At 49.5% G+C, this 13,013-nt stretch overlaps 1 protein-coding gene across 2 annotated transcripts in view; it reads left to right on the top strand.

Annotated features, from left to right (window-relative positions):
- The first annotated feature begins 2,350 nt into the window (after positions 1 to 2,350).
- LOC144597575 (polypeptide N-acetylgalactosaminyltransferase 16-like) overlaps positions 2,351 to 13,013 on the top strand; it is a 132,291-nt gene continuing 121,628 nt past the window's right edge. For both annotated transcript variants that reach the window (XR_013547761.1, XM_078407068.1), the window contains exon 1: positions 2,351 to 2,581. Coding sequence is in view for 1 of the 2 variants with exons in the window: in XM_078407068.1 (XP_078263194.1) it covers positions 2,402 to 2,581 (180 nt within the window). In the remaining variant the exon portion in view is untranslated. The remainder of the gene's footprint in view (positions 2,582 to 13,013) is intronic.

Below are 13,013 nucleotides of genomic sequence, written 5' to 3'. Positions count from 1 at the left end.
GTCGACTGGCTCTGTAAGGCACCAGCTCGACCGCTGCACCACCAATGTTTAGCCAGAGGGATGATCCGAGAAATAGAATGGAGGAAGAGGGAATGTGGGAACCAAAAGGTTGGCTGTGAACCCAGACAGGAGGAGATAGGGGTGGGCTGGTGAATGGAGTGAAGGGACTGAGGGATCAGTTTGGAATAGTACCGGCATGAATGAGGGAATGAGATGGAGAGAGATAGATTCACTCAGAGTTAATTGGAGGGACATTGGCTGGGCCAGGAATTAAAGGCGTAGAAAGGAACTGCAGGGGCTGGTTTATACTGAAGATAGGCACAAAATGCAGGAGTAACTCAGCGGGACAGGCAGCATCTCTGCAGAGAAGAAATGGGTGACGTTTCGGGTCGAGACCCTTCTTCAGACTGAGAGTCAGGGGAGAGGGAGACACAGATATAAATAATGTAAGGTGTGAAAACAAGACATCAAAGGGGACGGTTCAAGGAAGTTGTAGAATAGATCATTGTTAGACAATAGGTGCAGGAGGAGGCCATTTAGCCCTTCGAGCCAGCACCGCTATTCAGTGTGATCATGGCTGATCATTCTCAATCAGTACCCCGTTCCTGCCTTTTCCCCATACCCCCTGACTCCGCTATCCTTAAGAGCTCTATCTAGCTCTCTCTTGAATGCATTCAGAGAATTGGCCTCCATTGCCTTCTGAGGCAGAGAATTCCACAGATTCACAACTCTCTGACTGAAAAAGTTTTTCCTCATTAGTTTTTCCCCTTAGCTTGGGGGAGGTGACAACAAAGCATAGAAAGATAAAACTTTACTCAAGGGGACAGTCAGACTGGTCAGAGAACAAGGATGGGGTTAGGATAGAGAGAGAGGGAAAGCCAGGGTAACTTGAAGTTAGAGAAGTCAATATTCAGACCGCTGGGGTGTAAGCTGCCCAAGCAAAATATGAGGTGCTGTTCCTCCAATGTGTGTTGAGCCTCACCATGACAGTGGAGGAGGCCCAGGACAGAAAGGTCAGTGAGGGAATGGGAGGGGGAGTTAAAGTATTTAGCAACCGGGAGATCTACATCAATGGAAGGGCATCAGGACTGGCTGAGAATGCAGGAGAGGAAGAGGGGCCCTCTGAAAATGGAGTGAAGGGAAATTGGGATGTGTTCGGTGCCACTGGGAACAGGTTGAATAGACATTGGGATGTGCAGGGAACAAAGCTTTGGTGTAGATTATGAATGGAGTAAAGATATAGGAATTCATCTAGAATGGAGTAGAGTGACTTTAGAGTGGATTAGGAATAAGTGGAGAGGTGGAGATGAATTGGGGATAGTGGTGGGACGTTGAAATGGATTAGGAATGGACGAAAACACAAGGATCACTGTGGAAGGATTACACACACCACTGGGAATAGCATGGAGTAACACTGGCATGGTGTACTGTAGCAATGCAGGGACGGGGTTAGAAACATAGAAAATAGGTGCAGGAGTAGGCCATTCGGCCCTTCGAGCCAGCACCGCCATTCAATATGATCATGGCTGATCATCCAGATCAGTATCCTGTACCTGCCTTCTCTCCATACCCCCTGATCCCTTTAGCCACAAGGGCCACATCTAACTCCCTCTTATATATAGCCAATGAACTGGCCTCAACTACCTTCTGTGGCAGAGAATTCCACAGATTCACCACTCTCTGTGTGAAAAAATGTTTTCGCATCTCGGTCCTAAAAGAGTTCCCCTTTATCCTTAAACCGTGACCCCTGGTTCTGGACTTCCCCAACATCGGGAACAATCTTCCCGCATCTAGCCTGTCCAACCCCTTAAGAATTTTGTAAGTTTCTATAAGATCCCCCCTCAATCTTCTAAATTCCAGCGAGTCTATCCAGTCTTTCTTCATATGAAAGTCCTGCCATCCCAGGAGTCAATCTGGTGAACCTTCTCTGTACTCCCTCTATGGCAAGAAGTACTCCCCTCTAAGGCTAGAAGGGTTGGACAAAGAAGTCTGAAGATTATGTTGTTGGAGCAGAATTAGGCCATTCGGCCCATCGGGTTTGCGCCGCCATTCGATCATGTCTGGTCTATCTCTCCCTCCAACCCCTATTCTCCTGCCTTCTCCCCATAATCTCTGACACCCATCCCGGCCCATTCTTTCTCTGCAGGGATGGTGCCTGTTTCTGCAGCATGCTTGTCTATCTGTGGATGGGCCAGGGATGGGAGGGAGGGAGGGAGGGAGGGGGTCCCGGGATGGGATGGTGAAGGCGGGGTTGGCCTGGGCTGGAGGCGGGGAGGCGCGGCGCGTTAGGACCCGGCAGTGGTCTGTGGGCTGCAGACGGGACGGGGAAGGACAGGGAAGGGAAGGGAAGGGAAGGGAGCGAGGGGCAAGCGGCTGCCAGGCGGCTGCAGCCCGGCCGACCATGCGGAGAGTGCGGCTCAACGCCGCCGCCCTGCTCGGTGCCGCCTGGATTCTCGGCTTGTTCTACTACCTGTGGCAAGGCGGCAAAGCGCGTCCCACAGCGCAGGGACAGGGGGAGCCCCAGCCCCAGCCCCAGCCCCAGCCCCAGCCCCCCGGGCAGGGGGCAGGCAGGCAGCAGGCGGTGAGTGGAGTCAGCTGTAGGGGACACAGCTTCACCCTGAGCAGCCGCGGGTCCCTGTCTCCTCACCCGACCCCCTCTCTCCCTCCCCATCTCCCCCTCCCTACCTTCCATCTCCCGTCTCCCTCTCTCTCTCTCCCCATCCCCATCTCCCCCTCTCCTTCCCCCTCTCTCCCTCCCCATCTCCTCCTCTCCCCCTCCCCATCTCCCCCTTTCTCCCTCCCCATCTCTCCACCTCCCTCCCCATCTCCTCCTCTCCCCCTCCCCATCTCCCCCTTTCTCCCTCCCCATCTCTCCACCTCCCTCCCCATCTCCTCCTCTCCCCCTCCCCATCTCCCCCTCCCTCCCCATCTCCTCCTCTCCCCCCTCCCCATCTCCCCCTCTCTCCCTCCCCATCTCCTCCTCTCCCCCTCCCTCCCCATCTCCTCCTCTCCCCCCTCCCCATCTCCCCCTCTCTCCCTCCCCATCTCCTCCTCTCCCCCTCCCTCCCCATCTCCTCCTCTCCCCCCTCCCCATCTCCCCCTCTCTCCCTCCCCATCTCCTCCTCTCCCCCTCCCCATCTCCCCCTCTCTCCCTCCCCATCTCCTCCTCTCCCCCCTCCCCATCTCCCCCTTTCTCCCTCCCCATCTCTCCACCTCTCTCCCCATCTCCACCCCCTGATCTCGCAATCTCCCCACCCCAGCCTCTTTTTTCTCTCTCTACCATTCCCCTTCGCACCGCTCCCCCTCTCCTTCCCCACCATCTCCCCCTCCCTTCAAGCCATCCCTCTTTCCCCGCCATCCCTCTCTCCGTCATCTCGTCTCCGTTATTCTCTCTCTCGCTCTCTCTGTATTCTCTCTCTCTCTCTCTCTCTCTCTCTCTCCGCCACCTCTCTGCTCCGTCTACCCGTGATCTTTCTGCTCCTCACTCCCCAATGTCTCCATCTCCTCGCTGTTGTCCCCCCCCCCCCCCTCTCCATCCTCGCTGTTACCCACCTCCATCTTTTGTCTGCCCACTATCTCTCCATCTCAGTCCACCTTCCAGCTGTTATCTGTCTGCCTTTGGTCGCGTTCCCGGTGGTTGTCTGCCGTCCGTGTGCCTGTCGGCCAGCTCGCTTTTACATGGGTTGAACCTTGCTTGGGACTCGTGTTGTGGGGATGAGAGAGGGCTTGGGATGAGAGAGGGCTTGGGATGAGAGAGGGCTTGGGATGAGAGAGGGCTTGGGATGAGAGAGGGCTTGGGATGAGAGAGGGCTTGGGATGAGAGAGGGCTTGGGATGAGAGAGGGCTTGGGATGAGAGAGGGCTTGGGATGAGAGAGGGCTTGGGATGAGAGAGGGCTTGGGATGAGAGAGGGCTTGGGATGAGAGAGGGCTTGGGATGAGAGAGGGCTTGGGATGAGAGAGGGCTTGGGATGAGAGAGGGCTTGGGATGAGAGAGGGCTTGGGATGAGAGCCGGGAGATGGTGATAACACGCGGGCTGAACACCCACAGTGTTGCCATTGACACATCCTTTGGACAAGGTGCACAAATCCCGCCGCAGTCTCGTATGTTGTATTTAACGTTGGCCCTTCTGTAGAAGCTGCTTCTCCATTTGAACCGGTGTTGTCTAAACATGTTTTGCAGTCGGCGCTGGTATGGAAGTTGTTTGCACTGCCGAGCGAACAAGCAGAGACAAGCAACGCGGTGTGTCTCTGTTGCCTTCTGTGCATCTGATCTCATCTGATCTAATCTGGGGGGCTTTTTATTATTTGGGGAAACTGATAAGGGGCGAGAGATGTCCCCTGCGCCGCGCAGTTGTGTATTTGGTTCTCCTCGCAACAACCTGCATTGACAGAGAAATTGTATCCACCCGGGAAATTGACACGGAGCCAAAGGCTTGAGATGCTGGGACTGTGAGAAAAGGTTTGGGTGAAGAGGCGGGTTTTTGGAAAAGTAGGTTAAAGGAGGAGCTAGCGATTGAGGGGAGGGGATTTCAGAGCTGACACTAGCGGTGGGGAACCGGGATTGAAGCTGGGCGAGAGGCCAGAGATGGTGGAAGGATGAAATCTCAACTATAAGATCCCCTAGTCTACGTTGTTTTATATGTTGGGATGAAACAAAATCTGAGTAAGAACAGGAATCCATGTAGTCTTTTTTTTTTGTGTTACTACATTTCTTCATAACTGATAGGAACAGAATTAGACCGTTCAGCCCATCGAGTCTATGATCTTCAATCATGGCTGATCTATCTCTCCCTTCTAACCCCATTCTCCTGCCTTCTCCCCATAACCCCTGACACCCGTACTAATCAAGAATCTATCTATCTCTGCCTTAAAAATATCAATTTTTTTGCCTTCCATCACAGTGAAGGGGTGTCTGGAGGAGTCACTGTGATGGATGTTTGTGTTAAAATTGTGTGTCTTGTGTCTTTTACTCTGTACTGTTGTGGCTGCGTGGCAAATGATTTTTGTTCATTTTGAATGACAATAAAGGTAATTCATTGACTTGGTCTCCACAGCCTTCTATGGCAAAGAATTCCAGAGATTCACCACCTTCTGACTAAAGAAATTCCTCCTCATCTCCTTCCTATAGGAATGTCCTTTAATTCTAAGGCTATGACCTCTGGTCTTACCAGTGGAAACATCCTCTCCACATTCACAGGAGCAAAGAGGTCCTTCTGCAGTTGTACAGGGCCCTAGTGAGACCGCATCTGGAGTACTGTGTGCAGTTTTGGTCTCCAAATTTAAGGAAGGACATTTTTGCTATTGAGGAAGTGCAGCGTAGGTTCACTAGGTTAATTCCCGGAATGGCGGGACTGTCGTATGTTGAAAGACTGGAGCGACTGGGCTTGTATACACTGGAATTTAGAAGAATGAGAGGGGATCTAGAAGGATGAGAGGGGATCTTATTGAAATATATAAGATTATTAAGGGATTGGACACGCTGGAGGCAGGAAACATGTTCCCAATGTTGGGGGAGTCCTGAACAAGGGGCCACAGTTTAAGAATAAGGGGTAGGCCATTTAGAATGGAGATGAGGAACAAGCTTTTCAGTCAGAGTTGTAAATCTGTGGAATTCTCTGCCTCAGAAGGCGGTGGAGGCCAATTCCCTGGATGCTTTCAAGAGAGAGTTAGATAGAGTGCTTAATGATAGTGGAGTCTGGGGGTATGGGGAGAAGGCAGGAACAGGGTACTGATTGTGGATGATCAGCCATGATCGCATTGAATGGTGGTGCTGGCTCGAAGGGCCGAATGGCCTATTCCTGCACCTAATGTCTATTGTCCATCCAGTTTCCAAAGGGTGACATTCTCAGAATGACCCGACAGCGAATAAACGTGTGTATGGTCATGGTGAGAAGTCATCTTGACATTGGGTGCCTGCAGTTTTTCTTTGACAAAGACCGGGCAGAGAACACTGTCAAGCACCAGAAAACTTTATCCCTGCAACTCACAGCAATGATTGAGAATAGTTTCATTCCTGGGTCTTTAGCACAGGGGTATTTTGCAAGAGATTCCATTGTAATGCCTTATATACATTACTGTATGTGCTGACATCTTATTAGTTGTACGTTAGAAAAATAAATTTCTCGTGCAACTGCGGCTAAATTGCCCAATGTCCTGTTTCTGCAAAGAGTGACTGTGAAGAATTATACAGCTTGGCTTATTTGCACGTTTTTTTTTTGTAAATGGATTGAAACCCGCTGTCTTTCTGTCAACTCATTGTGATGAGAAGCATCTGTGGCTTTTCACTCCCTCTGTAAAGAAATAGAAACATTGCTCCTTTGAATTTCCTGTAAAACGGCAGTTGTCAAGAGTCAAGAGTGTTTCATTGTCATATGTGCCAAAACCGGAACGATGAAATTCATACTGGCAGCAGCATAACAGGTCTGTAAGCGGCATAACAGGTCTGAGGGCGGCACGGTGGCGCAGAGGTAGAGTTGCTGCCTTACATAGAAACATAGAAACATAGAAAATAGGTGCAGGAGTAGGCCATTCGGCCCTTCGAGCCTGCACCGCCATTCAATATGATCATGGCTGATCATCCAGCTCAGTAGCCTGTACCTGCCTTCTCTCCATACCCCCTGATCCCTTTAGCAAAAAGGGCCACATCTAACTCCCTCTTAAATATAGCCAATGAACTGGCCTCAACTACCTTCTGTGGCAGACAATTCCACAGACTCACCACTCTCTGTGTGAAGAAATGTTTTCTCATCTCGGTCCTAAAAGACTTCCCCCTTATCCTTAAGCTGTGACCCCGCATCTAGCCTCTCCAACCCCTTAAGAATTTTATATGTTTCTATAAGAACCCCCCTCAGTCTTCTAAATTCCAGTGAGTACAAGCCCAGTCTATCCAGTCTTTCCTCATATGAAAGTCCCGCCATCCCAGGGATCAACAGCGCATGCGGCTCGATACCGATATGCGTGCTGTCTGCACAGAGTTTGTACGTTCTTCCCGTGACTGCGTGGGTTTTCAACGAGATCTTTGGTTTCCTCCCACACTCGAAAGACGTACAGGTATGTAGGTAATTTGGCTTGGTATAAATGTAGGATAGTGTTAATGTGCGGGGATCGCTGGTCAGTGCAGACTCAGTGGGTCAAAGGGCCTGTTTCTGCGCTGTATCTATCAACTAAATTAAACTGAACTAATCATAGATAACATAATAAACAAAACAATGTCCAATAAATTTTAAAAAGACCATTTGCCATTATTTCTCAATGTGTAAATGATATAGTGACTTCAGGTACAAGTTTCACTGAACATTTCCGCTCAGTCCACCTAAACCTGCCTGATCTCTCAGTGGCTCATCACTTTAGTTCCCCCTTCTATTCCCACACTGACCTTTCTGTCCTGGGCCTCCTCCATTGTCAGAGTGAGGCCCAGTGCAAATTGGAGGAACAGCACCTCAGATTTTGCTTGGGCAGCTTACAACTCAGCAGTATGAAGATTGACTTCTCTAACTTCAAGTAGCCCTCTCTCTCCATCCTCTCGCCCTTCCCAGTTCTCCAACTACATTGTATCTCTGTTTGTTTTGTTGTTACCTTCTCCCAACTAACAATGATCTATTCTACATTTTCCTTGATCTCCATTCCCTTTGTCCTGTTTTCACACCTTACACTTCCTTATATATACACTTCCTTATCTATGTACCGCCCACTCCCCTGACATCAGTGTGAAGAAGGGTCTCGACCCCAAACTTCACCCATTCCTTCTCTCCAGAGATGCTGCCTGTCCCACTGAGTTACTCCAGCATTTTGTATTTTGGAACAATTTCACTGTCTGGCTCTCCCTTGAAATGCATAAAGGCTGTAATCTAAAAGCAAAATATTGCAATTGCTGGAAATCTACACCAAACTAGTGAGTGCTGGAGACACTCAGCAGGTAAGGCAGCATCTGTGGAGAGCAAAACTGAGTTAACACTTCCGAAACATCACCAACCCAGTCTGATGAAGGGTCTCGACCTGAAACATCACCTATTCCATTATATACTGCAGTTCTGATAAGTTGTCATTGAGCTGAAATGTTTCTCTGTTTCCCTTTCTACAAATCCTCTCTGATCTACCGAGCATTTCAATGAATAGATACAAGGTGCCGGAGTATCTCAGCGGGTCAGGCAGCATGTCTGGAGAACATAAATAGGTGACATTTCAGGTTGGGTCCCATTTTCAGACTGATTGTGGTGGAGGGGAGAAAGCTGGAAGGGAAGAGGGGCAGCATAAAGCCTCTGAAGAAGGGTCTCGATCCAAAACGCCCCCCATTCTTTCGCTCCAGAGATGCTGCCTGTCCTGCCGAATCACTCCAGTATTTTGTGTCTCTCTTTAGCAAACCATGGATGGATACAGGTGAGGGAGGGGGATATGAATGGCAGGTGCTTGGACCAAGGCCATGGATGAAAAGACAAGAACTGTGCCTGGCTACACAGTCATGGGCATAGAGTGAGGAGAGCAGGGAACTGAGCACACAGCCTTGAGCTGCTCCTGTGCTGATGGTTATCGAGGAAGACGTGTTGCTAATTCAGACTGTTTGTGTTCTGTTGATGAGAAACTCGAGGATCCAGTTACACAAGGATGCGAAGAGACCCAGTTTCCTGAGCTTAGTAACAAGTTTGGAGTTGTGGTTGATGAACAGCAGCCTGATGCGTATGATTTTATTTTTTAAGTGGTCCTATGCAGAGTGGAATGCCAGAGAGATCATATTGATTTATTGTGGCAGTAAGCAAATTGTAGTGGGTCTTGCTGAGGTAGGAATGATATGCACTATTATCAACATTCTCAAAGCACTTGATAACCACGAACATTAGTGCTCAGTGTTTACATTGGCATTGAGGCCTGTGTGGGCTCGAGAAGACACATCAGTGTTCTCCACTTCAAAGTGTGCATATAAAGCATTAAGCTCGCACAGGAGTGATGCCTTGCTGTTGTTTGAGCTGCCACTTAGGTTTTCCTTGGATGAGGTGATGGCATGCATCACTTTGAATGTGATACCTTCGATTTGTACCAGCATCAGCAGTTATTTTCCTACAGAAATTAGTGCCATCGGTCAGTTGTCATTGAGGCATGCCATCTTACTCTTCTTGGGCAATGGTATTATTGATGCCCTTTTAAAGCAGGTGGGAACATTGGACCTCAGCAATAAGAGGCTCAAGATGCCCACAAAATTTCCATCGGGTCCAGGTGCTTTCCGAAGGTTCACCCTCACGAAGGATCTTCTGACGTCAGCCTCAGTGATTACAATGCCATTGAGGCCTGTGTGGGCTCGAGAAGACACATCAGTGTTCTCTGCTTCAAAGTGTGCGTATAAAGCATTAAGCTCGTCCGGGAGTTATGCCTTGCTGTCGTTTGAGCTGCCACTTAGTGTTTCCTTGTACGAAGTGATGGCGTGCAAGCCCTGCCCTAGCTGTTGCTGAGGGAATTCGCTGCCTCAGAAGGCAGTGGAGGCCAATTCTCTGAATGTATTCAAGAGAGAGCTGGATAGAGCTCTTAAGGATAGCGGAGTAAGGGGGTACGGGGAGAAGCAAGAACGGGGTACTGATTGAGAATGATCAGTCATGATCACATTGAATGGCGGTGCTGGCTCGAAGGGCCGAATGGCCTACTCCTGCACCTATTGTCTATTGTCTAATGCTCACCTCATCCTCCAATTTTGTACAAAGGTCCCTCGTCAGCCTTTTTGCTGGTCTTACCGAGGTTGTACCTGGACTTTGAATTTGAGACATACAGCATGGAAACAGGTTCTTCGGCCCAACAAGTCCCTGCTGACCATTGATCACCCGTTCATACTAGTTCTATGTTTACCCACTTTTGCATCCTACACATTAGGGGCAATTTACAGAAGCCAATTAACCTATGAATCTGCACGTCTTTGGAATGCAGGAGGAAACATGGAGAAAACCCACATGGTCACGCAGAGAACATACAAACTCCATGCAGACCGCACCAGTAGTAGGGATCAAACCCGGGTCTCTGGTGTTGTGAGGCAGAACCTCCACTGAGCCTGCATTGCCACACTTAAATGCCTGAGATCTGTTCCTCAGTAGTTTGCAGACCACCTGGTTCAGCCAAGGCTTCTGGTTGGGGAACATTTGGATGGTTTTGGTGGGAACACATTTTCTTATGTCAGTACCAACCGTGGCGCACTCATTCAAGTCCGTTGCTGAATCCTTGAATGTCGCCCAATCCACCGGCCCTAAACAATCCTTGGCCTCCCCTGACCAGCTTTGTGTGGTCCTCACCGCTGGAGCTGCACTTTGCAGTCGCTGCCTGTACACAGGAAGAATGAGCACAGCCTGGTGGTCTGATTTCCTCAAGTGTGGGCGAGGGATGGAGCGATAAACATCTTTCATGCGAGAATAGCTGTGGTCGAGGTGTTTGACCCTCTGGTAATGCAGGGCACGTACTGGTGGTACCTTGGAAGTGACTTCTTCAAAACTGGCCTTGTTGATGTCCCCGGCCATGATATGAAAGACGTCCGGTGTTGTTGACCATGGCATACAACATCTCCAATGCAAGATGAACGTCTGCCTGAAGTGGGATGTAGACCAAGGTCATGATGATGGAGGGTGGTTTCCTTCGGGATGGCATTTCACTGCCATTGAGCACTACGAAGAGTTCACCCTGAGGCAGATGTCTCCCTATCCCCCTGATATCTCTGATCGGTCCATGCGATGAATGGAGAAACCTTCTTGCTGGAAGGCCGAGTCTGTGTGTCCCCCATAAGTGGAATATGAGGTGTTGTTCCTCCAGTTTGCATGTGGCCTCACTCTGGCAGTGGAGGAGGCCCAGCACTGAAAGGTCATAATGGAAAGAGAAGGGGAGCCGTATTAGGGAGCTACTCAAAACAGTCAGCAGCCAGTCATACGGCAGGCATTGGTACATCGAGGGCAAGTGTTCGGCGAAAGGGTCATCGTCTGCACTTGGTATCGTCAGTGTGAAGGAAGTTACATCGGGAACACTGGATGGATTGCTGGGATCCCTGGATTGATGTGTGGGAGGAGACAGAAACATAGAAAATAGGTGCAGGAGTAGGCCATTCGGCCCTTCGAGCCTGCACCGCCATTCAATATGATCATGGCTGATCATCCAACTCAGTATCCCGTACCTGCCTTCTCTCCATACCCCCTGATCCCTTTAGCCACAAGGGCCACATCTAACTCCCTCTTAAATATAGCCAATGAACTGGCCTCAACTACCCTCTGTGGCAGAGAATTCCACAGATTCACCACTCTGTGTGGAGAAAAAACGTTCTCATCTCGGTCCTAAAAGACTTCCCCCTTATCCTTAAACTGTGACCCCTTGTTCTGGACTTCCCCAACATCGGGAACAATCTTCCAAGCCTGTCAAACCCCTTAAGAATTCTGTGAGTTTCTATACGATCCCCCCTCAATCTTCTAAATTCCAGCGAGTACAAGCCGAGTCTGTCCAGTCTTTCTTCATATGAAAGTCCTGCCATCCCAGGAATCAATCTGGTGAACCTTCTCTGTACTCCCTCTATGGCAAGAACGTCTTTCCTCAGATTAAGAGACCAAAACTGTACGCCATACTCCAGGTGTGGTCTCGCCAATATAGGGACAGTTGTTACAACTCCTGCTGTTATAGCAGAATGTACCTGGGGCACGGGTGGTTTGGGTGGAAAGCGATGAGTGAACCAATGAGTTGCAGAGCGAGCGCTTTCAATTATTCTCAGGTGTAATTGATGAAGCTGCTTTATTTGCTGAGGAGATGTGAACCAAATCTCTCTTACACCTTCGGGGAAATACCATTCATTATAGGTTTCCTAACAATAGGGCGATTGGTGATTTTTACAAGCTTTTTACTGTGTCTTGGCACACCTGACAATAATAAACTTAACTAAAACTAAAAGTTTCTGCAAGTCAAATTTCAGCCCGAAAATTCTCAACTACGTGTTTAAAGTCGCATACCTTCAAGTAGGCTATTGCTCTTACCAGTGATCCCCCTCCATTAGTCCCATTTCCCATCTCCTTATTTCTTCCGAAATTGGAACGTGCGTGATTCCCCAGATGTGACCCCTGGCAGATCATGGGTGGTGCCTGATCTGGTTAATGGTTCATTAAGAATCATTAAGAATGTGGTGAGATCTGCAGAAAACATTCTCTGTAGTGGGCAGAATCTCTGTAGTGCCCTTGGCTGGGAGCCCAGTGTCACGCGAACTGATGTGGCAACGGTTGAACTGATGCCCACAGAACGCTGCGTGTCTGAAGGGGTGAGTGCCAAGGGTGAGAGGGAGGTTTGTGACATGATTGTGACATCTTGTAACCTGGTTGAGAGAAAATAAATACCGAGCCAAGGAAATGTATTGTTAAATACTTTTGTAACCAGGCCAAGCCAATGAGTGCTGTAATAATTTGGAATCATTTCTGCCCACTACAGAGAATGTTTTCTGTAGATCTCACCACATTCTTAATGATTTGCCTTCAGTACACCAACTGTATGTAGCTAAGATGTTGCCAACCTGTTTATCAAGCTGAGTGCTGCAATTGTCTGTGGCCTTATCACCATTGCATTGCCATGATCCACCAACACTGGCTGCCTCGCCAACAGTCCGCCTGTCCTTTCTACTGTTTTTGTTCATTTAAGTATGTGTTCAAAGTATGTTTTAGTGTTTCTTGGTTTGTTTTATGTGGGGAGTGGGGGGGGGAGGATTTGGGGGGAAACTTTTTTTCCGTCCCCACTGCGGCCTAACATCGAGGAGTTGGCGGCTTTTCCTGGAGACCGGCCCAGCGCTTGAAGCCGCGGGCACGGCGCGGACTTTAACATCGCGGAGCTGCGATCCTTTGCCAAAAATATTTCGGCGACAGTGGATTTGACGTGTGGGGTGTCTGTCCCAGAGACGGGTCCGTCTGCGCTGGGGTATGACCCAGAGACGGGGCAATTTGCAGTGTGGTCTGACCCAGGAACAGGCCTGTTTGCAGTGGGGTGTCTGACCCAAGGATGGGTTCATCTGTGGTCTGACCCGGAGACG

The sequence above is a fragment of the Rhinoraja longicauda genome, chromosome 10 (assembly GCF_053455715.1).
Source record: "Rhinoraja longicauda isolate Sanriku21f chromosome 10, sRhiLon1.1, whole genome shotgun sequence".
NCBI lineage: Eukaryota > Metazoa > Chordata > Chondrichthyes > Rajiformes > Arhynchobatidae > Rhinoraja > Rhinoraja longicauda.
The sequence above is the reverse complement of the archived record's forward strand: the minus strand, read 5'-3'. Positions and strand labels throughout refer to the sequence as shown.